The sequence below is a fragment of the Balaenoptera acutorostrata genome, chromosome 21 (genome assembly GCF_949987535.1).
Source record: "Balaenoptera acutorostrata chromosome 21, mBalAcu1.1, whole genome shotgun sequence".
Taxonomy (NCBI): domain Eukaryota; kingdom Metazoa; phylum Chordata; class Mammalia; order Artiodactyla; family Balaenopteridae; genus Balaenoptera; species Balaenoptera acutorostrata.
This window is the reverse complement of record NC_080084.1, coordinates 15,428,182-15,451,433: the sequence shown is the minus strand read 5'-3', so window position 1 is coordinate 15,451,433 and position 23,252 is coordinate 15,428,182. Positions and strand designations below refer to the sequence as shown.

Below are 23,252 nucleotides of genomic sequence, written 5' to 3'. Positions count from 1 at the left end.
ACTCAAGTTTTGGGGGGTCTGGGGTTGGATCAGGGGAAATCACAGGACTACTGACCGATTCAAGAAGGTTTTAGGCAAGGAAAGTGGTCAAAAGGTACAAACTTCCAGTTACAACATAAATAAGTACAATACCAGGGATATAACGTCCAACATGGTGACTACAGATAACACTGCTGTTAAGAGAGTAAACCCTAAGAGTTCTCAACACACAGAGAAAATTTTTTCCTTTTTTCTTTTCTACTTTTGTTATATCTATATGAGAAGATGGATGTTAGCTGACCCTCTTGTGGTGATCATTTCACAATGTATATAAATCAAACCATGGAGCTGTATGCCCTAAACTTATGCAGTGATGTATGTCAATTATTTCTCAATAAAACTGGGGGAAAAAAAATAGAACGTCGTAGGCAGACTAGGTCAGCTTACCAGTTTGTTTAAATTCAGGTCCCTGGAGTTTGGGTCCCGTCCAATGGCCCAGAGTAGACAGTCAACATCTGGAATGGTGGTCAAGGTGGGCTTCCTACCAGGAATTGAAGTAACCATGCAGAGTTCCAGGCCTGAAGAAGTCTTTTTAACTTCCTTGACCTATTGGGAGATACAGTTTGTTAATTGGGGGTGTGGGGATGGGAAGGAAAGCAAATAAAGAGGAAACTAGAATTCTTAACATTTAAAAACTCTCCACTGAATCCTACATATGAGTCTTACATGTTGACACATTTACTTTTGCCCAAAGGTCACCAACCCTGGAACTCTCTGGAACCCAGATGATATCCTAGGTGGCCCCAAATCAGCCAGCAGCCAGAAATGTCAACTCACATCAAGACCCTAATGCTTCAGCTTAAAGACAAAGTATTTTAAAGCGTACTTCTTCAAAACTGTGATAAAATTTTTAAACCACAAATCTAAGCACAGTGATTTGCAGCTGGAATCGGGGGAGGAAATGGCTGTAGCAGCATCATTAAGAGAGTTTTTAAAATTGCACCATCCTTGCTCCTCCCTGGAGATTCTTAATCAGGACTCGGGGGAGGAGGGTAAGATCAGGTCAGGAGAGTGAAGGGCATACACAGTTTAGTGAAAGTCCCAAGGGGATCCTGATGTTGACCTTAACCACCAGCCCAGTACTTCAGCATTTACAAAGCAACTTCACATTTATTGTTTTACTTATGATATGGCCTATGCTGAAAGGGCAAAGCTTTGGGGGAGAAAGTCATTTTTACAAGGCTAATGCTCCAGGAAAACTCTGACATGTAGGTGATTCCCTGAGAATAAAAAAAATACAAAGTAACTTTGTCATTGTTTCCATCTACAAAACCCAAAGGTGTGCTTTCAAAAATAGATTCCATGGGACTTCCCTGGCGGTCCAGTGGTTAAGACTTCGCCTTCCAATGCAGGGAGTGTGGGTTTGATCCCTGGTCGGGAAACTAAGATCCCACATACCTCACGGCCAAAAAGCCAAAACATAAAACAGAAGCGATATTGTAACAAATTCAATAAAGACTTAAAAAAAAAATAGATTCCATAGTAATATTTCCTGAAATAAATAAATAAATATAAATAAATACAAACCTGAAAAATAAGGATGTTCAATGAGGCCTTTGAGCACAAAAACTGTAGTTTTAGTTCTAACTAAACTAAATTCAACTTCCAGATTTCTAAACTTTTATACCTTGGATTTCATTAAAACATTAATGTGAAATGCAGCTTCCGAGGATAAAGAAAAGACTCGGTAGTACTCTAGAAAAGAATAAACTGACTGGGGTAGAGGTAGTTTGTGTTTATAAAACTAGTGGGGTTCACAACAGATAGACAACCAAGGGCTGTAAGCTCGCCCTGGGCTCGGTCATACCTGCGAGTACTTCAGCACCTCTATGCCAGCGTTCTCCAGCTCCTCAGTGCAGTTGGAACTGATTATTGAATCAAAACTTCTGAGCACCTGTATACACAGGCAGCAGAGGGATGGGTGGTGGGAAAGAATAAAACTTGATTAAAGATATGCTACAAACCAGGGAGGGAAATTTCAGTATCAACCCCCCTCTTATGTCCTTCTTCATTCACGGCTGCACTATGAGTGGAGTTTTTTTTCTTTTTAAATCATCTTTAAAAAATTATGGTTCTGAAGAACCTATGGGCAGGACAGGAATAAAGACGCAGACGTAGAGAATGGACTTGAGGACACGGGGAGGGGGAAGGGTAAGCTGGGACGAAGTGAGAGAGTGGCATGGACATATATACACTACCAAATGTAAAACAGATAGCTAGTGGGAAGCAGCCACATAGCACAGGGAGATCAGCTCAGTGCTTTGTGACCACCTAGAGGGGTGGGATAGGGAGGGTGGGAGGGAGACAGAAGAGGGAGGAGATATGGGGATGTATGTACACGTATAGCTGATTCACTTTGTTATAAAGCAGAAACTAACACACCACTGTAAAGCAATTATACTCCAACAGAGATGTTAAAAAAAAAGGATTTAACCAGAATAAATAAATAAATAAATAGATAGATAAATAAAATCAGCTGCTATAAAAAAAATTAAAGTATAGCTAATTTACAATCTTGTGTTAGTTTCCGGTATACAGCAAAGTGACTCAGTTATACACACACACACACACACTCTGTGTCAGATTTTTTTCCATTATAGATTATTATAAGATATTGAATATAGTTCCCTGTGCTATATAGTAGGTCCTTCTTATTTATGTATTTTATATATAGTAGTGTGTATATGTTAATCCCAAACTCATTTATCCCCCACGACCCTGCTATCCCCTTTGGTAACCATAAGTTTGTTTTCTATGTCTGTGAGTCTATTTCTGATTTGTAACTAAGTTCATTTGTATCATTTTTTTAGATTCCACATATAAGTTATATCATATTTGTCTTTCTCTGGTGAGTGGAGTTTTAATAAGTCTATTTTCCGACATCACCACCAACGTCTGCATTACACCTGACTTCACCCACTCCTGTTCTAGAGTTTAATCCATAGGCAACCTTTGCGCCTCTACTGTCTTTGCCGTGTTCCTCTCCTCCCAAACTCTTCTCTTTTCCATAAGAATAGGGACCAGAAATTCTCTTTCCCCTTTCAGTATTCCAGGGCCAGCTTTCCTGCTGATACAATTTAAGGGAAGATTCTTGAACAAAATCTCCTATTCTAGGCAGAAAAGTCAACTACATGGCCTTAGAGATTTTTTTTAATACTAGTCTTAGTATTTGTTTAAGGTTTCAAACTTCATATTTTAGGGTTCTAAATTTGGTAAAAATGGGATCCATTCCAATTAAGGTTCCCAACAAAGTTGAAAACACTGTGGGTTTTTTTCTGGAATGCTAGATGTTTTTCTATATTTTTTTCCTTTTTTGGCCCTGCCCCAGGGGCATCTTAGTCCCCCCCACCAGGGATTGAACCCGTGCCCCCTGCAGTGATAGCTCAGAGTCCTAACCACTGGACCGCGAGGGAAGTCCCTGGATGTTGTTCTAGAGAATGTCTGTCTGTCCATCTACCTATGTTCAAATCCTTCCAATGACCTTATGGATTAGAAGGTGTTATCCCTATTTTTTTTTTTCAGATAAGGAAGCTGAGATTCCTAAGAAGTGGAGTGACTTTTAGAAAGTTCTAGAGCCAGGATTCAAATTGAGCTTGGTCTGAGTCTTCCGATCAGGCTCTCTCCACAACATTATGCACTTCTTCCCACCCCATAATCATGGACACCATTGAAAGGCACCACCGGGACCATTAAGAACTGACCACTGACAGCCTACCAGGGCAGGCAACTACAGACCCTGGGAAGGAACAGAGAACAGGAGAGAACAAGGTGTAGAAAGCCATTCTCTTCCCACATCTCTCAGATCAGTTTACACTTGTCACTGAACGGGGACTAAAGAGGTATGACTTCTTCCTACTCTCAGAACCAAGGCTCATTAGTCTCCTCTCCATTCGTATGGGGACACTTTATTTTTTCTTCATTGAGTTCAGGATGCCAAGTTGAGGTGGGAAGTTCAGGGAACTTGATCAGTTAAGGTTAAAAGCCATTTACATGTTTAACATTCCTGCTATAGCAATATTCTCATACTTCACCGTTTTCACAGCAATCATCCACTTAGTCTCTAGCTCTATTTTAAATTAGTAGATGTGTAGTGAGTGTCTATTTTGTGACATTTACTCTAAAAGGTTCCAGGAGAATATAAACATGCCTATTGATACCTCTGTCCCCTTCCCAGTGGAGGAGAAAGACAAGTAACTCTTGTAAGCTAAACTGAGATCAACACTATAAATTCACTTATTCATCCATTCCATCGACAAACATTTATTAAGCTCTACTATGTGCAAGATGCAAAATATTATCATAAAAGGCAGACTGATAATTAACTTGAAGAATGTGCAGATAAGGAGGTTTAGAAGAGACGGAAAATTACAGTCAAAGAGAACAGGGAAGATTTCAAGGAAAATGTAGCATTCTGCACTGGATCTTGATGACTCGGGAAGGGAAAGCACCTTAAGTAGAGGAATCTGCACAAATATACAGAGATGGGACCAGGTCACGGAAGAGGAAAAGCAAGTAGGCCAGTTCCTCCTGAATGGAAGAAATTTGAAGAAAAGAAATGGGGGGTAAGGCTAGAGAGGGTTAAACTCCTTCTGGAAGAAAGAAACCACGTCTGATGAGATCGCTTTATGAGGGCTCAGTATATACTTGGAGTGATACTCAAACCTTACCAATCACAAGAGTAGAACAACATGCCCTAAAATGTATTTGTGGAGGACCTGGTAGTGGTAATGACAAAGGTGATGATGATTGTGGTGAGGTGGTGATAGGGGTGATGGAAGAGGAAGAGGATACTTGGTAAAAAAGGCAGATTGTTAGAAAAGGAATGAAAACCCCACATTTTTCCTATACCACATTACTGATGAAAGTTTATCCTAATTCTACTTAAGGAGCACAGGATCAAAGATGGTATTAGGCATAGGGGAGATCACGGAATTGATAGTGCAATAGATTTAATAGTCAGCTAAACTAACTAAAGAAGGCAATGAATCTAGGCCTCTTTCAAACAGAAGACCCTATTAAACACAAGTAAAACTGGTAACAAGGAAATAACCCAAGATATCTAATGAACCTGTAAAACTTAGTGTCACAGACTTAAAAAGCATTTGGCACTTACATGAATAAACAATTGTTATTAGTATTTAATATCCCTAGAGATATGTGTCATTATTGTTTGTTAATTTCACTTAAGATGATGAAATAGCTATTCTAATGCTTGCCCTTATGAAGTTCAATGAATATGAGAATCAGATAGACTTGAGTTAATTAGTAGCCACAGGAATTCTATAGTATAACATCATTGAAATAAGAAATAGAATCGGCATAACAATGTTTTTGCTGGGCTTCCCTAGTGGCGCAGTGGTTAAGACGCCGCCTGCCAATGCAGGAGACACAGGTTCGAGCCCTGGTCCGGGAAGATGCCACATGCTGTGGAGCAACTAAGCCCGTGTGCCACAACTACTGAGCCTGCGCTCTAGAGCCTGCAAGCCACAACTAGTGAGCCCGCATGCCACAACTATTGAAGCCAGTGCTCCTAGAGCCCATGCTCCACAACGAGAAGCCACCGTAATGAGAAGCCCACTCACCGCAACAAAGAGTAGCCCCTGCTCGCCGCAACTAGATAAAAGCCTGCGCACAGCAACGAAGACCCAATGCAGCCAAAAATAAATTAATTAATTAATTTAAAAAATTGTTTTTGCTGCCAGGTTTGGTTCTTTTTCAAAATTCCCATTCATATTATTTTCAGTTGGATTTCAATGTTCCTATGATAGCTTCCATCACTGCCCTCGGGAGACTAGTCTTTAAGATAGTAGTTGTTACTGTCTAGCAACTTTTCCTTCTTTTCTTTTTTTTTAAATAAATTTATTTATTTATTTTTGGCTGTGTTGGGTCTTCGTTGCTGTGCGCGGGCTTTCTCTAGTTGCGGCGAGTGGGGGCTACTCTTCGTTCCGGTGCACGGGCTTCTCATTGAGGTGGCTTCTCTTTGTTGCGGAGCACGGGCTCCAGGCGCACGGGCTTCAGTAGTTGTGGCACGCAGGCTCAGTAGTTGTGGCTCGTGGGCTCTAGAGCACAGGCTCAGTAGTTGCAGCACATGGGCTTCGTTGATCCGTGGCATGTGGGATCTTCCCGGACCAGGGCTCAAACCTCTGTCCCCTGCATTGGCAGGCAGATTCTTAACCACTGTGCCACCAGGGAAGTCCCTAGCAACTTTTCTTTACTTAGACTTCCTCTTTCTTTCTCTAGAGATTTCTTCGGGATAACACACAGGTGGGGTAAAGGTGGGAGGTCGTGATTTATTCATAGAGTAGCTCTAGAATGGAGTTATACCAGGAAGGGGAGAAGATGGAGAATGCATTGGGGGTGGGGGAGGGCAGGAAGCCCAGATACATGTGGCTCTCTGCCACAAGCCAATTTTCCGAATGCAGGAATTATCCACTCTACTGATAAACTGATGTGATTTATTTACTTATTTATATATTAGATTCAGGCTACCTATCCCTCTGCCTTTCTCCTGCCATCTAATTTGCTGGACATATTCCAGCAATGCAAAGTAACACTGACCTATGAAAAACACTCTTCAGGACAAAAATCTCCTGGGGGTTAATTTTAGGACAAGTCTAAAAGCCACAGAGAAAGTTCTCTGGAGTCCACACTGACCAGGATTATCGGTTTCCCTCATCTGCCCCCCTATTTGCTCAAATAATCAGGAATTTTAGTCATTGCATTTGAGTTGTCAGGGATCTGATAAATGTCCCAAAGGCATTAAATGACTTGCCCAAGTCACACACTTGTTGGGGAAGGCCAGATTCTTAGGGACCAAATTCTTAGGCCAACACTCTTGTTATTGCCCCCCACGGTGTCTCTGAAAGCTCCAATACTGTGCCATGACCTGGTGGTGCTCAGTCACGATTAATCAACAAAACACATGAAGCAACACTTAATCAAGTACTGAGAAACATGGAGGCTGCATTTTAGCAGAAAGAATACTGGCCTGGGCTTTCTCAGAATTTCGTTGACTCTCAGTTTTGATGTTAATTAGCAGTCATGAAACCTCACTTGGTCTTAATTTCTTCATCTACAAAATGAGGTTCCAGTAGATGAGATGATCTATAAGCTTCTTTTATTATTATTATTTTTTATTGTGGTGAAAAACACGTACCATTAAATTTACCAACTTAGGGCTTCCCTGGTGGTGCAGTGGTTAAGAATCCGCCTGCCAGTACAGGGGACAGGGGTTCGAGCCCTGGTCCGGGAAGATCCCACATGCCGCGGAGCAACTGAGCCTGTGAGCCACAGCTACTGAAGCCCACGTGCCTAGAGCCTGTGCTCTGCAACAAGAGAAGCCACCATAATGAGAAGCCCACGTACCACAACGAAGAGTAGCCCCTGCTCGCTGCAACTAGAGAAAGCCCGCACGTAGCAATGAAGACCCAACGCAGCCCAAAATAAAATTAATTAATTAATTAAAAAAAAATTTACCAACTTAACCATTTCTAAGTACTAAGTTCCATGGTGTTAAGTGTATTCACATTGTTGTGCAACCAGAACTTTTCCCTCTTGCAAAACTGAAACTCTGGGGGTGGTGGGGAGGGATAAATTAGGAGTTTGGGATTAACAGATACATACCACTATATATAAAACAGATAACCAACAAGGACCTACTGTACAGCACAGGGAACTGCACTCAATATTTTGTTATAACCTATAAGGGAAAAGAATCTGAAGAATAATATATACATATATAACTGAATAGGTATGCTGCCCACCTGAAACAAACACAGTATTGTAAATCAACTATACTTCAATAAAAAAAACAAAGAAACAAAAAAACCTGAGACTCTGTATCCATTAAACGATAACTCCCCATTCCCTCCCCTACCCCGTCCCTGGCAACCCCATTTCTACTTTTTGTTTTTATGAGTGTGACTACTCTAGGTACCTCATATATGTGGAATCATATAGTTTTTGTCTTTTTGTAATTAGTTTATTTCATTTAGCATAATATCCCCAAGGTTAATCCATGTTGTAGCATGTGTCAGAATGTCCCTCCTTTTTAGAGCTGAATAACATCCCATGGTATGGGTATTCCTCATTCTGTTTATCCATTCATCAGCGGACACAGGTTGCTTCCGCCTCCTGGCTATTGTGAATAATGTTGCGATGAACATAGGTGTATAAATATTTTTGATACGTTTCCTTTTAATGCAAAGAATTTAGTAAATTTTTTGACTGAGTGTTAATAATCCAACACTATCTGATCATATGAAATTGATTTTCAGAATAAGAAATTAACCTGACAGATTGCTCAATTTAACTAATATTTATATTTAAGGATGTATGTTTTATTTTTTATTTTTTTTTTTTTTTATTTTTTTTAGGATGTATGTTTTATTAAGGCATGCTATCTACCACTTCATGATGGAAACACCAGCAACTCTGATCAAATCTAAATCAGTATCATCAACTAGCAGTTGATGGCTAGGAAGTATGTAAGCCCTTATTTAGATGCCTTCAAAGCAGCTCCATGTGGAACAGACCAACCAGCTCCATATGCTTTGCACCCTAGTATTTAATGACAACATAAGAGAAAATTCTCCCTGTAGATTTTTTAAAAGATGAACATCAAGGAAAAGGATAGAATTTACCTTATCATGCCGTATCATTAGTGATGTCTTAGAACCCAGGGCGGAAAGGATCCCAGCTATTTCCACAGCAATGTAACCAGCACCAACGATGACACTGCGGCTACCATTAGAGTAGAGGGTTAAGATCGTTAAATAAACTTATTTTAGAATAATTTTAGATTTACAGAAAAGTTTAAAAGATAGTACAGATAGTATACCCCCTGCCCAGTTTTTCCTAAAGTTAACATCTTACATTCATAGCAGCACTATTTGCAATAGCCAAGACATGAAAACAACCTAAACATCCATCAACAGACGAATGGATAAAGAAGACATGGTACATATATACAATAGAATACTACTCAGCCATAAAAAAGAACGAAATAACGCCATTTGTAGCAACATGGATGCAACTAGAGATTATGCTAAGTGAAGTTAAATCAGAAAGAGAAATACCATATGGTATCACTTACATGTGGAATCTAAAATACGACACAAATGAACTTATCTATGAAGCAGAAACAGGCTCACATAGAGAATAGACTTGTGGTTGCCAAGGCGGAGGCGTTTGGGAAGGGATAGACTGGGAGTTTGGGGTTAGTAGATGTAGAATGGATGGACAAGGTCCTACTATATAGCACAGGGAACTATATTCAATGTCCTGAGATAAACCATAATAGAAAAGATACAAAAAATAATGTGTATATATGTATAACTGAGGCACTTTGCTGTACAGCAGAAATTAACACAACATTGTAAATCAACTATATTTCAATTAAAAAAAAAAGTTAACATCTTATAAACCATGGTACAGTTGTCAAAACTGACACTGGTACATTACTGTTGACTAAACTTCAGTCTTTATTCAGATTTCACCTGTCTTTCCATTCATTTCCTTTTTCTGTCCCAAGATCCAATCCAGGATAACACAGTAATTTTAAGTAGAAAATATCCTTCTGTAGAACAGAAATATATTTTCAGGTGTTTTAAAAATTCCTTAGCTTCATTTCCTCAGAGAGGAAATAAAAACTCTTTGAAGCTAGAGATGATTCCTTATGCAGAGATCTTTGCACCTAAAACTAAAATTGGCACCACAATTTTTTTTTGCTTGTCTGAGAAAGTCTTTATTTCTCTGTCACTTTTGATGGATAATTTTGCAGAGTAAAGAGTTCTGTGTTGGTGGGGTTTTTTCCTCTCAACACTTTAAATATTCCACTCTCTTGTTTGCATAGTTTCTGAAGAGTTGTTGTAATTCTCATCTTTGCTCCCCTTATAGGTCAGGTGTGTTTCATCCTTCTGGCTTCTTCCAGAATTTTTTCTTTGATTTTCTACAGTTTGAAAATTATATGCCTAGGTATAGTTTTTTGACATTTACCCTACTTCGTGTTCTCTGACCTTCCTGGATCTGTGGTTTGGTGTCTGACATTAATTTGGGGGAAAGTGACAGTCATTATTGCTTCAAATATCTCTTCTGTTCCTTTCTTTGGCATCGCAATCCTCACCACCGTTATTCTCCTCTGGCTCAGTATTTTCCCTTGCTCATTGCTAAATTCTATCAATCTTTGCAATATGATGAAAGGCCAATTTAGGAGCTCAGTGTTCCCCCTCAGCTTCCACAGGCCCCTCTAGTCCACCTCGTACCAGTAAAGTAACCACTGGAAACAATCTTTTTTTTTCTTTTTGGTTTAAAAAAAAAAGGAATTTATTGATTCATGTAACCGAGAAGTCCTGACTTCAGGTATGGCTGCATCTAAGTGTTCTGATGATGCGTCAGGACCTGGTCCCTTAAAGATGCTCAGCTTTGCACTTCATGTTGGCTTCACTCCCAAGCTCTGCATTGTGATACAGAGACTGCCAGAGGAATGAAGACACAGTGGCATGGTCTTGACAAGCTGAAGCTCAGGCTGGGGAGGTGACATCCAGGCTTTTGGAGTCTTGATTTTTTTTTTTTTAATTGATTAATTTATTTATTTTTGGCTGCGTTGAGTCTTTGTTGCTGCGCACGGGCTTTCTTTAGTTGCGGTGAGCGGGGGCTACTCTTCGTTGCAGTGCATGGGCTTCTCATTACGGTGGCTTCTCTTGCTGCAGAGCACAGGCTCTAGGCGCATGGGCTTCAGTAGTTGTGGCTCACGGGCTCTAGAGCACAGGCTCAGTAGTTGTGGCGCACGGGCTTAGTTGCTCCGCGGCATGTGGGATCTTCCCGGACCAGGGCTCCAACCCGTGTCCCCTGCATTGGCAGGCAGATTCTTAACCACTGCGCCCCCAGGGAAGCCCCTGGAGTCTTGATTTAAAACACCAGTCTTCAGTATATGAAAATCTCAGTAAGTTAGGTAAAAATTGTGAACCAAGCACAATCTCCACATTCTCCTTCTTACCCTCAACGCCTGTTGGTCCTGGAGAGTCTCCAGGAGAGGAGGGGGGAGGCCGTGGCTCACCCTGAGGACACAGACACTTTGGCAGCCACACCTGGGAGCCCTCCACCACCTACAAACAATCTTATATTCTGCTGAGTCCCCACAGCACTTCTCTTTCCCTCATTACGGCCGTCAGAACCTCTTGTCCCACAATGTTCCACAGACTCTATGCTCCAGCCTCCCCTCAACCATAAGCCCAATGAGGGTAAAAGCTGGATCATACAGCCCAGAGCACATGTTACCTCGCCTATAGAATTTGTTCCTTCTTTGATTATTTACTTACTTACCAACATAACAATGATAAAGGAGTCTTAAAAAAAGAAGACAAAAATCATATACCAATTGTTAATTCATTTTCCTATGTTCCCAGAGTCTTGTTTATAACACACATACATTCATTTCGTCAACTTGTAGTGCTACCAGCACAAGTTTAATAAATGTTTTAAAAATAGGTAATGGACAGATATCTAGAATGAAGCTTCTTTGAGTCCAGATTGAATTGTATCGTTTAAACACGATGAGTCATGACCACATTTCTGCATATATTCTCACATGTCTCATATCCTTCACACCTAAAACCAAACAGATCATGAGGAAAGAACGGCTGCTCTCTAACACGCTGCCCTGCCCCACAGACAGCAAATCTAAAACGCCTGTTTCCTTTTCTCAAAGTCAGAAGATGACCTGGTCTGAATGTCGTAACAGGACATTTTCACAGCAGCTATGGAACTGCCAAGACGCCCTCTTGTCCCTGATGAACCACCTGTGGTTCCAGGTGAATTAAGGTAAAGGAACGAGCAGGGATTATCAGTCACCCTCCAGAAAGGCCTTCATGTAAAAGCGCGGGATTAAGACTTCCCACTGCGTTGGCAGCGCCCACCGAGAGAGCAGCGGAGTTGAGCAATAATGACTCCAGGGTGAGTGCTACTCAGAAGGAAAGAAAGGCCAAACTCTGGGCTAACAGGGTCCCTCCTCCAGTTCCCAGGTGCCCTATCACTTATCATGAGTGAAGGGAGGACCCCGCTAATCGAGGAAGCCTGCAATTGGCAGCTTCTTCAAATTAGAGAAACAATCCTCCTCATTATCTTTTTTCTCTCTGTGTTATCTAAATCCACGACAGAAGTCTACTAAGGTTATTAGGACAAACACGTATAAAGGCCAATTTCAGAAAACCTATTTTTGTGAGACTGAGAGAGCCTTCACTTAACCAGATGCCTCTGTACTAGCTGCTTTGAAGACCAGAATCACTTTAGACACATTATCAACTGATGCTCTATCAAGTTGAAGAAAGAAGACAGTTTTAGAACTTCAGTGTTTATTCTCAAAACCACCCTGCATTTGATTCTGGTCCTAAAAATTTTACAATGGCCTCTGACCAAAAGCATGAAAGATTTGAGTCATTTACTGCGGGGTACTCATGGATGAGATACCCAAGGTCATAAAAATAGAAGAGGTAGAACAGAATTCTGGAAATTCCTACATTTAATAGTTGGGAAGAGGAGGTAGAAGTGTTGGGAGAAACTGAGGGAGAATGAACATGGAGGTCAGGAAGAAAAGCAGCTTACCTAGGCAACTCTTCCAGCTGAAAAAACCCATCACTGGTTATTCCTAGGCTGGCACCTATGTAGGAAAATGCAATATAGGTCACACAGATGGAGTTTTCTCTTGTAAAATAATCACAACATTTTATGTATGAACCAAACACTTTCTCAGCCATCACACTCTCTGTTTTGACAAATTCTGTTAAAGTCTCCACTTGGGAAGCTGCCAATCAAATCTTCCCTGAGTCAACATTTTAATTTCCTCTGTAGAAATAAGAGCAGTGATGACTAAGTAACTATTAAATTTCTTTGAGGAATTAAGATCTCCTCAGCTTGGGACTTCTCTGGTGGTCCAGTGGTTAAGAATCCGCCTTCCAATGCAGGGGACTCGGGTTCGATCCCTGGTCGGGGAACTAAGATCCTCATGCCTCAACTAAGACCCGATGGCAGCCAAATAAATAAATTAATTAATTAAAAAAAAAAAAAAGATCTCCTCAGCTCTCATGAATAGACTCCTTGCTGGTTCTGCTTCATTCTCCCGCCCCCAAATGGGCTCAGCCTTGGTTCTCTTCTCTCTGCTTTTTTCCTTCAAAGGTTTTAACCAACTCTCCCTTCATTGTGGGAGACTTCCAAATGTGTAGTTCCAGTTTTGACCTTCTCCCCAGGCTCTAGTTCCATATTTCTAACTGTCTTTCTATACCATTTAACTTTGTTTCAAACTCAGTATTTTCAAAACAGAACCTTAACTTTATTTCCCAAACCATATCCCTCTCGTTTACCACTTCAGCTGAAAAGACTACCTTCCATCAATAATCCGAAGTCTTGAGTTATCAATCTGTAATTCCTTCTCTCAACAACGGCCATCTCATCAGTTATTTAAAATACTGCATTTCGCCAAATTCAATGCACAATGATTAAGGACCCATCCTGATTTCAGAGGTGTTGAGCATTTTTTTTTTTACGTGTCTTGGAATCAATGAAATATACTAGCCGATTCATCCTTCTGTGTCTCTTATGTCTGTCCTCTCCTCCTAGTGCCTGGCGCGTAGCAGTGGCTTAGTAACTGTCTGCAGAGCTGAACTGAGTATTTCCACCACATTTCCGACGCTAACACTGTAGTTCAGGACCTATTACCACCTCCTGTACATTCTACCGCAACAACTTTCTAACTGGCCTTCCGCCTCCGTAAATCACTATCAGATTAGTTTTCTAAAGTTATCACTTAGATCTTGTCACTCCCCTATTTATAAGCTATTAATAACTGGTTTTCGTGAATGACAGAGATTTCTTAATTTGACTTCATAAATCTCCACAATTTGGCCCTAACCTTCTTCCAGTTTCAGTTCAATGTATTTGCTTCCAGATTTCAGTGCTAGAAAAACTGGTTTAATTGACTGAATGTCCTTTTTAAAGACCTATTTATTACCCACTGGTTCTTCTGGTCTTTCTCTTCTTCGGCACATAGTGCTCAGTTTGTAAGCCCTTTTCCCAGGAAGTCTTTTTGGTCCATGACAGCTCATAGTAATCCGTCCCACCTCTGAGGACCCCGACCCTCACTGTCTGGCAATCACCTTGGAACACTTACCTTTTATTTTATTTCTTTGCATTTGTTTTTATTACATGTTTTAAATTAATAAATGTGTATCTTAAAAAATTCAAAAAGCACCACAGAGCATCTAGTGAAAAGCAGGTCTCTTTCCCAACCCAGAGCTCTGGTCCTCTCCTTGGAGGGAGTTGGCACTGCAGGGTTTTGAGTGCCCTTCCAGAGATCCTAGTGCATCTGTACAGTCTCCCTGTCTTTTTAAAAAGACATAAACTGTAGCATGTTATACACATTGTTCCACACCTTGTTTTCTTTCACTAAACAATCAGTCATAGAGGTTGTTCCCTATCAAGATATCCAATCGTACCAACTAATTTTTAAGTTACTTGACAACAGTATCTTCATATTTTTTACAGTAGTTGTTCTTTAGCTTTTGGGGAGTCATGAACCCTTTTAAAAGCTGGTGAAATTTTATCGATCCTCTCTCCAGAGAGATAAAAATACATAAATGCATACACACTCAAAATTTTCCATATACATTCAGGTTGGTCATGGGTCATAAGAAGCCAATCCATGGTCATGGGTCTTAAGTAGAAGTTGTATATGATCACCATCCACAAAGACCTTATAATCTAGTTGGGGAAAAAGATATGGACAATGTTTCCTATGAGAGAACAAGGCAGTATGTTATGACTCATCCCTGTGTATACAAAGCAAAGGTAGACAAGACTGTCTCGGAGATTCCTTACTGCTTTAATTTTCTAATTCTTTATATGAGAGAAAAATATGCATATAAGAAGGCTTAATTAGCTGATGAAGTTACATCTCTACAAGATTTCTCTCTCTTAAACAAAACAGTAAATATCTCATGACAAACTGAGGCTGGAAACAATCTCTACTGTGCCGAGAAGGGAAGGATGGGGCTTTTGCTGATTCTTCCCCCTGTGTTACTGTAGTATGTCTGAGCCTGGAGCTGGATGAAATATCTTCCTTTGCCCCGTCACTAGGTACCACTTAGGCCAATTACATTTCGGTTCTGCAGAGACCTTCTCTCACGTGTCCAAGACAAAGAACTGGTATAGGGCAGATCCCCTGGCATGGCTAGTAAGGTGGAAAACAATGGTAAATTCTTTCTGACTATTGTTAACAAGCATATGCCTTTGGAAGACTCACCAGGGATCTGGCTCTCCTGAGGAAGCGAGGGCACGCCACCTGTGGCAATCAGGATGTGAGGAGCAGTGTACTTTTTCCCGTTGACCTCCACTGTGGGCTGGGGATCACACGTGAATACTGCATGGCCGCGGATGATTTCTATGTGGGACTGGAGAAGGAAGCATGGTAACATTAGCCTGTTCTTAAGATTAAAAAACAAAGGGGGGCTTCCTTGGTGGCGCAGTGGTTAAGAATCTGCCTGCCAATGCAGGGGACACGGGTTCGAGCCCTGGTCCGGGAAGATCCCACATGCCGCGGAGCAACTAAGCCCGTGCGCCACAACTACTGAGCCTGCGCTCTAGAGCCTGCGAGCCACAACTACTGAGCCCGTGAGCCACAACTACTGAAGCCCACGCACCTAGAGCCGGTGCTCCGCAACAACAGAAGCCACCGCAATGAGAAGCCCGCGCACCGCAACGAAGAGTAGCCCCCGCTCACCGCAACTAGAGAAAGCCCGTGCGCAGCAACAAAGACCCAGTGCAGCCAAAAATAAATAAATAAAATAAATAAATTTATAAAACAAACAAACAAACCAAAAAAACCCCAAAGGGGTGGGGAAGGGGAAGTACTGGGAGTTTGGGATTAGCAGATGCAAACTATTATATATAGGATGGATAAACAACAAGGTCCTACTGTATAGCACAGGGAACTATATTCAATATCCTATGATAAAACACAATGGAAAAGAACATGAAAAATATATATATGTATAACTGAGTCACTTTGCTGAACAGCAGAAACTAACACAACACTGTAATTCAATTATACTTTGATAAAATAAAATTTTAAAAAAAAGAAGAAAAAGATTAAAAAACAAAACAAGGGAATTCCCTGTCCAGTGGTTAGGACTGGTCGGGGAACTAAGATCCTGCAAACCGTTTGGTATGGTCAAAAAAACCCTAAAAAACAAAAAACAACCAAAAAAACCAAAAACCAAAACAAAACTTGCTGCAACTTCTTAGATATTTCCATTCTCTACTGAGGATTCTGATTTATGGTTTGCTGATGCTAAGACAACTCTCCAATGTTCGAGTTTCTGCAGAACTTCTGACTGTTAATTGATACTTAGGTTGGGGGTTGCCATTTGATGCTAGACGTATGCAGTAAGAAAAAATAAAGGGACTATCTTGGGCCAAAACTCAGAGACTAGAAAAAAATATATGCAAGTCATTCCCACAAGGAAGAAGATTACATCTTTGTCCCCAAGAGTTGAAGGAGAAAGCCTTCCTCACTTAGAATGAAAACACACTGAAGAATGATGTGTCTGGAGGAAAGAAAGAAGGCTGAGAAAAACAAAAGGATAAAGGTGCAGGGAGCTGAGGCCAAAGGGAAATACTCTGGCCAAGGGAGGGAAAAGCAATGTTTCTGTTTTCTCCAACGAAGGGGGGAAGAATACCACAAAATTACATGACCGTGAAGCTCTACACTAGAGGTGCTGAGAACTCAGACTTGCTTTGCTCTTCCTGGCAGCCTCTGTGCCCGGGCTTGAGTTTGGACTGCCAGCAAGCTTCTGCCAGCCAGGATACACACACTGGCAAGAAATGTGGGCAACTCACAAGGATAATGGAATCCTGTAGGCACGATCACAGAATGGAGCGTTTCAACATTTTGGAACACACCTGGTTCTGAATTGAGCTATTTCCTCCTTTCTAATCAGCCCTCCAGGCCTGTTCTGCAGGTGCCCTGCTTAATCAAGGTGAATCAAGATTGATGCCAAAAGCCACGAGGCTCCTGAACAACTTTCCTCCAGGAGGTAATGATTTCCTACCGGGTGCTAGACAAAAAGGAGACTGAGTCGAGTGGCAATAATATGGGTTATGAAATTTTTATTTTCATTTCCTAGGATATTTCACAGAAAGTTTCCTATTCCAAATTTCTGGATCGCCTGTGATTCCTTTCCAATAAGGTCATGGTAAATTCTGCTACACCAAGATTTTTGAGTATTAAAAAATGCTATTTCCTGAGTAATTTTCCTATCTCTTTTGCAAAAGTACTTTAAGCTAGCTCCATTAAAAAAATTTTTTTTTTACTTGGGTGTCTTAGTATACCAAATGGCATCTCATATTCATGTCTAGCCACCTTAAAATCTCTTGAACTCAGTGCACAGGGGTCTGAAGACCAAACACTTTCCCCTTGAATTTGGGGGTTAAGGTCAGAAAATATCACCCTCCAAAAAAATAAACCCAATGAATGATAAGAATTAATATAAAAATTATGAGGTCAGCCATCTGTACAAGTAACTCACCCTAAAAAGTGGTTTATAAACATGTGCTAATGAGATTACAGTGGCCCAAATACCATCCCAAATATACTGATCTAGTACAACCTAAGCTATGTTGATGTGTTAGAAATTGCAGAGTGAGACCACAAAGACCAATTAAGGGTGCTGGGAGTCACACTGCCAAGAAAAGGGAGAGTTGGGACTTCCCTGGCGGTCCAGTGGTTAGGACTCCGCACTTTCACTGCCGTGGGTTCAATCCCTGGTTGGGGAACTAAGATCCCACAAGCCACACGGCGAAGCCAAAAATAAATAAATTAAAAATAAATAAATAAAAAAGAAAAAGGAGAGTTGGATGGTGCTTCAGTACAGTCCAGTGGAAGAGGAATGACATCAAAGCATGAGGGTAGGAAAAGCCTCAGCAGAGCAAAGGACAACATACATTTGCTGAAGGCAAACACACCTTTGCCCAATTTTCCTGACTGGACTTCATTCACAAAAACCTTCTGAACCATAACATGGTGTCCTGAGTAGATTTAGCCACCAAGGACAAGGGTGTTCTGAGCAGACAAACTATGGCAGGTTTCCAGCCAGATAATGGTCCTGATTTTAATCCATAAACTGGCACATTGTTACATAATCAGGCTCTTATGTGCTTGGTTTCTGGAACTAAGTGGAGGGTCAGACAGGTGCAGGCAGGCATCAGGTGAGACCTGATTCGCCGACTTAGGCACATATGTCCCACTTTCTGTAGAAATAGAAATGAGACTGGCCTACCGAGTCTGACTTACATTCTTACAGGTCAACATCAAAACCACTGATCACAAAAGAAAGAAAAGAAACAAGAGATAAATGTAAAGGCTATGTCTGGCCAGATTTGGTTCTCCGGCAGAGAACAGCTTCTTCCCAAAGTTCAAAACCTGGCATGCTCACCTTGATTAGATTATTCTGATAGATGGTGTTTAGGCGGCTCACGTAGGCATCCCGCTTTTCCTTTATAACCCTGCAATGAAACCGGAGTCAGTACTGAGGATCTGGAGTCTCCTCTTTCAGTCGTAACTAGGGCCTCTGACCCTGAACACCCCAGAGCGGAGGGTCAGACTGTCCGTGAGAGCCCTGGGAGTGAGAGTCTCTAAAGGCAGGCACACCTTCCCCTGTGTCCGTCTGCGTTCCGTATGTACAGAACCCTTATTCCACTCTATGGAGAATGTGCATTTGGCACGCAAGGTTCATAAGTTTCTTTCTGCAAAGAAGGCAAGGAGAGTTGCTTTGGCACAGTGCCTAGTATACGGTGGCCACTCATTATTTGCTCAATAAATGAATGAATATGCTAAAATTAAAAAAAAAAATTTATGGCTAGAAAAGTTTATGGCAGGGAATCCCCTGGTGGTCCAGTGGTTAGGATTCCATACTTCCACTGCAGGGGGCTCAGGTTCGATCCCTGGTTGGGAACTAAGATCCTGCATGCCTCAAGGCGTGGCCAAAAAAAATAAAAAAGTTTATGGCAGTTCCTTTAAAAGTTAAACACGGGGGATTAAGAGGTACAAACTATTACGTATAAAATAAATAAGCTACAAAAATATATTGCACAGCACAGGAAATATAGCCAATGTTTTATAATAACTCTAAATGGAGTAAAACCTTTAAAAGGTGTGAATCACTATGTTGTACATCTGAAACTTATATAATATTGTATATCAACTATACCTCAATAAAGAAAATAAATAAAAGGTATAAAACTTCAAAAAAAAGTTAAATATAAATTGCCACATGACCCAGCAATTCCACTTCTAGGTATAGTCCCAAAACAACAGAAAACAGGGACTTGTAGACCAATATTCATAGCATCATTATTCACAATAGACAAGAGATGGAAAAAACCTAGGAGTCCATTGAAGGATGAATAAAGAAAGAAAGTGTGGTATATAAATATTAGGGGGCTTCCCTGGCGGCGCAGTGGTTGAGAATCTGCCTGCCGACGCAGGGGACACCGGTTCGAGCCCTGGTCTGGGAAGATCCCACATGCCGCGGAGCAACTAGGCCCGTGAGCCACAATTACTGAGCCTGCGCGTCTGGAGCCTGTGCTCTGCAACAAGAGAGGCCGCGATAGTGAGAGGCCCGCGCACCACGATGAAGAGTGGCCCCTGTTTGCCGCAACTGGAGAAAGCCCTCACACAGAAACGAAGACCCAACACAGCCAAAAATAAATAAATAAACAAATAAATAATTTAAAATGAATATCTGCTTAAAAAAAAAAACTTAAAAAAAAAAATTAGGGAACAGCATTCAGCCTTAAAAAGGAATGAAATTCTGACACATACCACAGCATGGATGAACTCTAAAAGTGCTACGCTAAGTGAAATATGCCAGGCATAAAAGGACAGATGTTGTATAAGGTACCTAGAATAGTCACATTCACAGAGACAGAAAACAGAATAGAGGTATCAGGGGTTTGGAGCAAGGGAAGATTGTTTAACAGGTACACCGTTTCCGTTTGGGTTGGTGGAAATCTGGAAATGGATGTTGGCGATGGTTGCACAACACTATGAATATACCTAATGCCACTGAATCGGCAACTTTAAAAGGGCTAAAATGAACCTTTCATGTTGTGTTGTGTACTTTAAAACCACTTTATTGATGCATGACTGACATATAAAAAGCTGTACATATTTAATGTACCAACTTGATGAGTTTAGAGATAAGTATATGCATAAGTATGTCATCACTGCACTCAATGCCAAAATCATATCTATCACCTCCAAAAGTTTATGTTATATACATTTTGCCACAATAATACACCCTCAAAAAATTTATGGCTTACTTCACTATGAAAGAAAAAGTGTACGTTTGTAAACAGAGCTCTCTCAGCGTTTACACTTACCGCCAACTGAATTTACCCTCACAGCTTTGAAAGCCGTAATCAACGTGGTCATGCATGAATTCAGAGTGGACGGCTGTGTTCCACATTACCTATAAAAAAAAGTACCCAAGACAGTAGTGCGTGAGTCCAGAGAAAAAAAAGAGAAATTTTTTTCTACAGAAAGGTAACTATATAATAGTAGATAAAGATACTGACCTTTAACTTACAAACAAAACTAAACATTTTAAAAGAGAAACTTCAGAAATATGACCAGATAGATTTCATAGTGAGACTTCTGAAATGTTGGGGGAAATTAGTTCTACTGTTGAATTTCACAGTTTATATACTCTGTAAAAGCAGAATATTCTTTATATGTCTCACAGTTCTTCCATTCAAATTTACTATTGCTTACATTCATTTTAAGTTTCAAATTTCTTTAAGCCTTGCCTTCTGTGCTCAATTTAAGAAATGCAATTGCATCTGTAACTTTAAAGTGATTTAGAAGGAAACTATTAGATAAAATTGAGCACTGGAAACTTTAAGAAAACGGATTCCTATAACTACAAACATGTCCCTGTAAGGATATATGTAATCAGACATCCAGAACTCAAAGGTTAGATGCATCTCCTGTGGGATGTAGCCTATAATCTGTAAACCAACTGATCATCATGAGAACTGAAATGAAATTGGCATCCAGAACTCTAGATGACAAACTACCATCTTCTTTGTCAGACATGCCAGAGACATGACTTTTATTTATTTATTTATTTATTTATTTATTTATTTTTGGCTGTCTTGGGTCTTCGTCGCTGTGCGCAGGCTTTCTCTAGTTGCGGTGAGCGGGGGCTACTCTTCGTTGTGATGCGTGGGCTTCTCATTGCGGTGGCTTCTCTTGTTGCGGAGCATGGGCTCTAGGCATGCGGGCTTCAGTAGTCGTGGCACACAGGCTCAATAGCTGTGGCTCGGGGGCTCTAGAGCGCAGGCTCAGTAGTTGTTGCACACAGGCTTAGTTGCTCTGTGGCATGTGGGATCTTCCCCGACCAGGGCTCGAACCTGTGTCCCCTGCATTGGCAGGCAGATTCTTAACCACTGCGCCACCAGGGAAGTCCCAGGACTTTTGACAAGCCTTTGATTCCTTCTTTGTACCTTCCTCCCTTTATGCCTAAAGAAGAATAAATTGATGACTGTGATGGATTCTTTTAACTGAGGTGCAATTCTATCAACTGCTTACCACAATGGTATCCAAATACTGTCCTCAGAAACATCATTCAAGCAACTTGAGAAATTCAATTTTAGAGTGGCCAGGAGATACCCAACGTCACATGATACATAATTTTAACATGGATAATTTACAGGGAAATAGATTTCTGTTTAAAAACAAAAATTACTAACATCAAAATAAAACAAAAAACCCATGACAATCTTGACACGTCTTTCCAGGAGAAAAACCGTTCTTGTCTCCCTGGGAAAAATTGATTCAGAGACGCCCTGGAGCAGGTAAAAGACCAGATGGCTTGAGGCAAACACCCCACTCCGTGCAAAGTCACCCAGGGTCCATGTAGTTAACCAGAGCCACATGTAGGAGGGACAGCCATCCATCTGCCACCATCATCTACTTGGTCTTGGTCACATCAGCACTTGGGCTTACAGGGGGGTATAAACTTTTTTATTTCCTGGCTGGATCTCCCTATTGAGAAAAAGTTATCCCCTGCAGATGGACAGTGCTTTTCTTTTACACCATGACTATAAATATTTTGTTGGTCTTTGTTCCTTCCAGACCATCAGAAGTTTGAGACCAGACATTGTGTTCCATTCCTGGTTATCTCCCCTCTGTGTTCCCACAGGAACTTTGTCACTATGGGAACTTAACCACAAGGTTAATGGCCAGGATGAATTTCCTTTGTATGTATGATGCAATTAGTATCCAGGAGCTAGTATTTCTGTGGTTATCTCTCCAGCAGCACCCCCCTCCCTTCTTCCTGGCTGAAAATGCCACTCACTTGCCAGTAGCTCATCCTGGCCAGGAGAATCTAAAGCAATCTGCAGGGGCAGTGCTGGGTGAGGACATCCTGCCTGGAGCTCCATGAGCCATCCTGTGGCCATGAGGGGGCAGGGGTTACCACTGACCATACACCTAGGATACCAGAGCGGAAAAGATGGAGAGAAGCCAGGGTCCTTTCAGATATCCTTAAGTGCTAAGCCAATCTCAGAAGCTGCCTATCTCCAGGCATCTTTATTTTTTCCTCCAGGCTTCTTAATAAATGATATTTGAAAACACAAATAAAAACTATCCTACTGTTCAAGCCACTGTTAGTAGCTTTCTCAGTTATTTTTTGCAGCAAGAATTTTAACTGGGACATTTGAGAACATCCTTACTCTGATCATGATTTACCAAATATGTCAAAGGAGTGCGGAAGGAAGGAGAAATAAAAGTTCTACCTTTTTGGGTACACATCCAACATTCACCTAGAAAAAAAATAAAAAGGACATATTTTAAGATTATTAAACTCAAACCATCAAACAAACATGCAAGAGATGAATCCCAAGCATCCACCCAGGAGAATTCCTTGAGTTCTAAGTCACACTCTACAGCTACTTCCTTTTTTCTATTATAGAGTTGGAAAACATAGGAACATTACTTTCCTTGTGTGAGGAGGCAGAGAATTTTACTTATGAGCATTTTCTCAAGAGAAGCAGTTGAGAGAGAAGGAGGAGGAGGAGGGGGAGGGGAGAGGAGGGAAAGGGAAGAAGGGAGGGAGGGAGGACAATTCCATTTCCGGGGGAGGGGGCGATGCCCTGCAGGG

The 23,252-nt window shown here is 41.1% G+C and overlaps 1 protein-coding gene across 2 annotated transcripts in view; it reads right to left on the bottom strand.

Moving 5' to 3' along the window:
• Positions 1-23,252, bottom strand: part of GSR (glutathione-disulfide reductase) — a 47,223-nt gene that overhangs the window by 8,920 nt on the left and 15,051 nt on the right. For both annotated transcript variants that reach the window (XM_057537357.1, XM_007174063.2), the window contains exons 2-9: positions 22,888-22,914; positions 20,470-20,558; positions 18,522-18,591; positions 15,332-15,479; positions 12,640-12,694; positions 8,682-8,781; positions 1,847-1,933; positions 427-585 (exon numbers count right to left, since the gene is read on the bottom strand). In XM_057537357.1, coding sequence (XP_057393340.1) covers positions 427-585; positions 1,847-1,933; positions 8,682-8,781; positions 12,640-12,694; positions 15,332-15,479; positions 18,522-18,591; positions 20,470-20,558; positions 22,888-22,914 — 735 coding nt within the window. The remainder of the gene's footprint in view (positions 1-426; positions 586-1,846; positions 1,934-8,681; positions 8,782-12,639; positions 12,695-15,331; positions 15,480-18,521; positions 18,592-20,469; positions 20,559-22,887; positions 22,915-23,252) is intronic.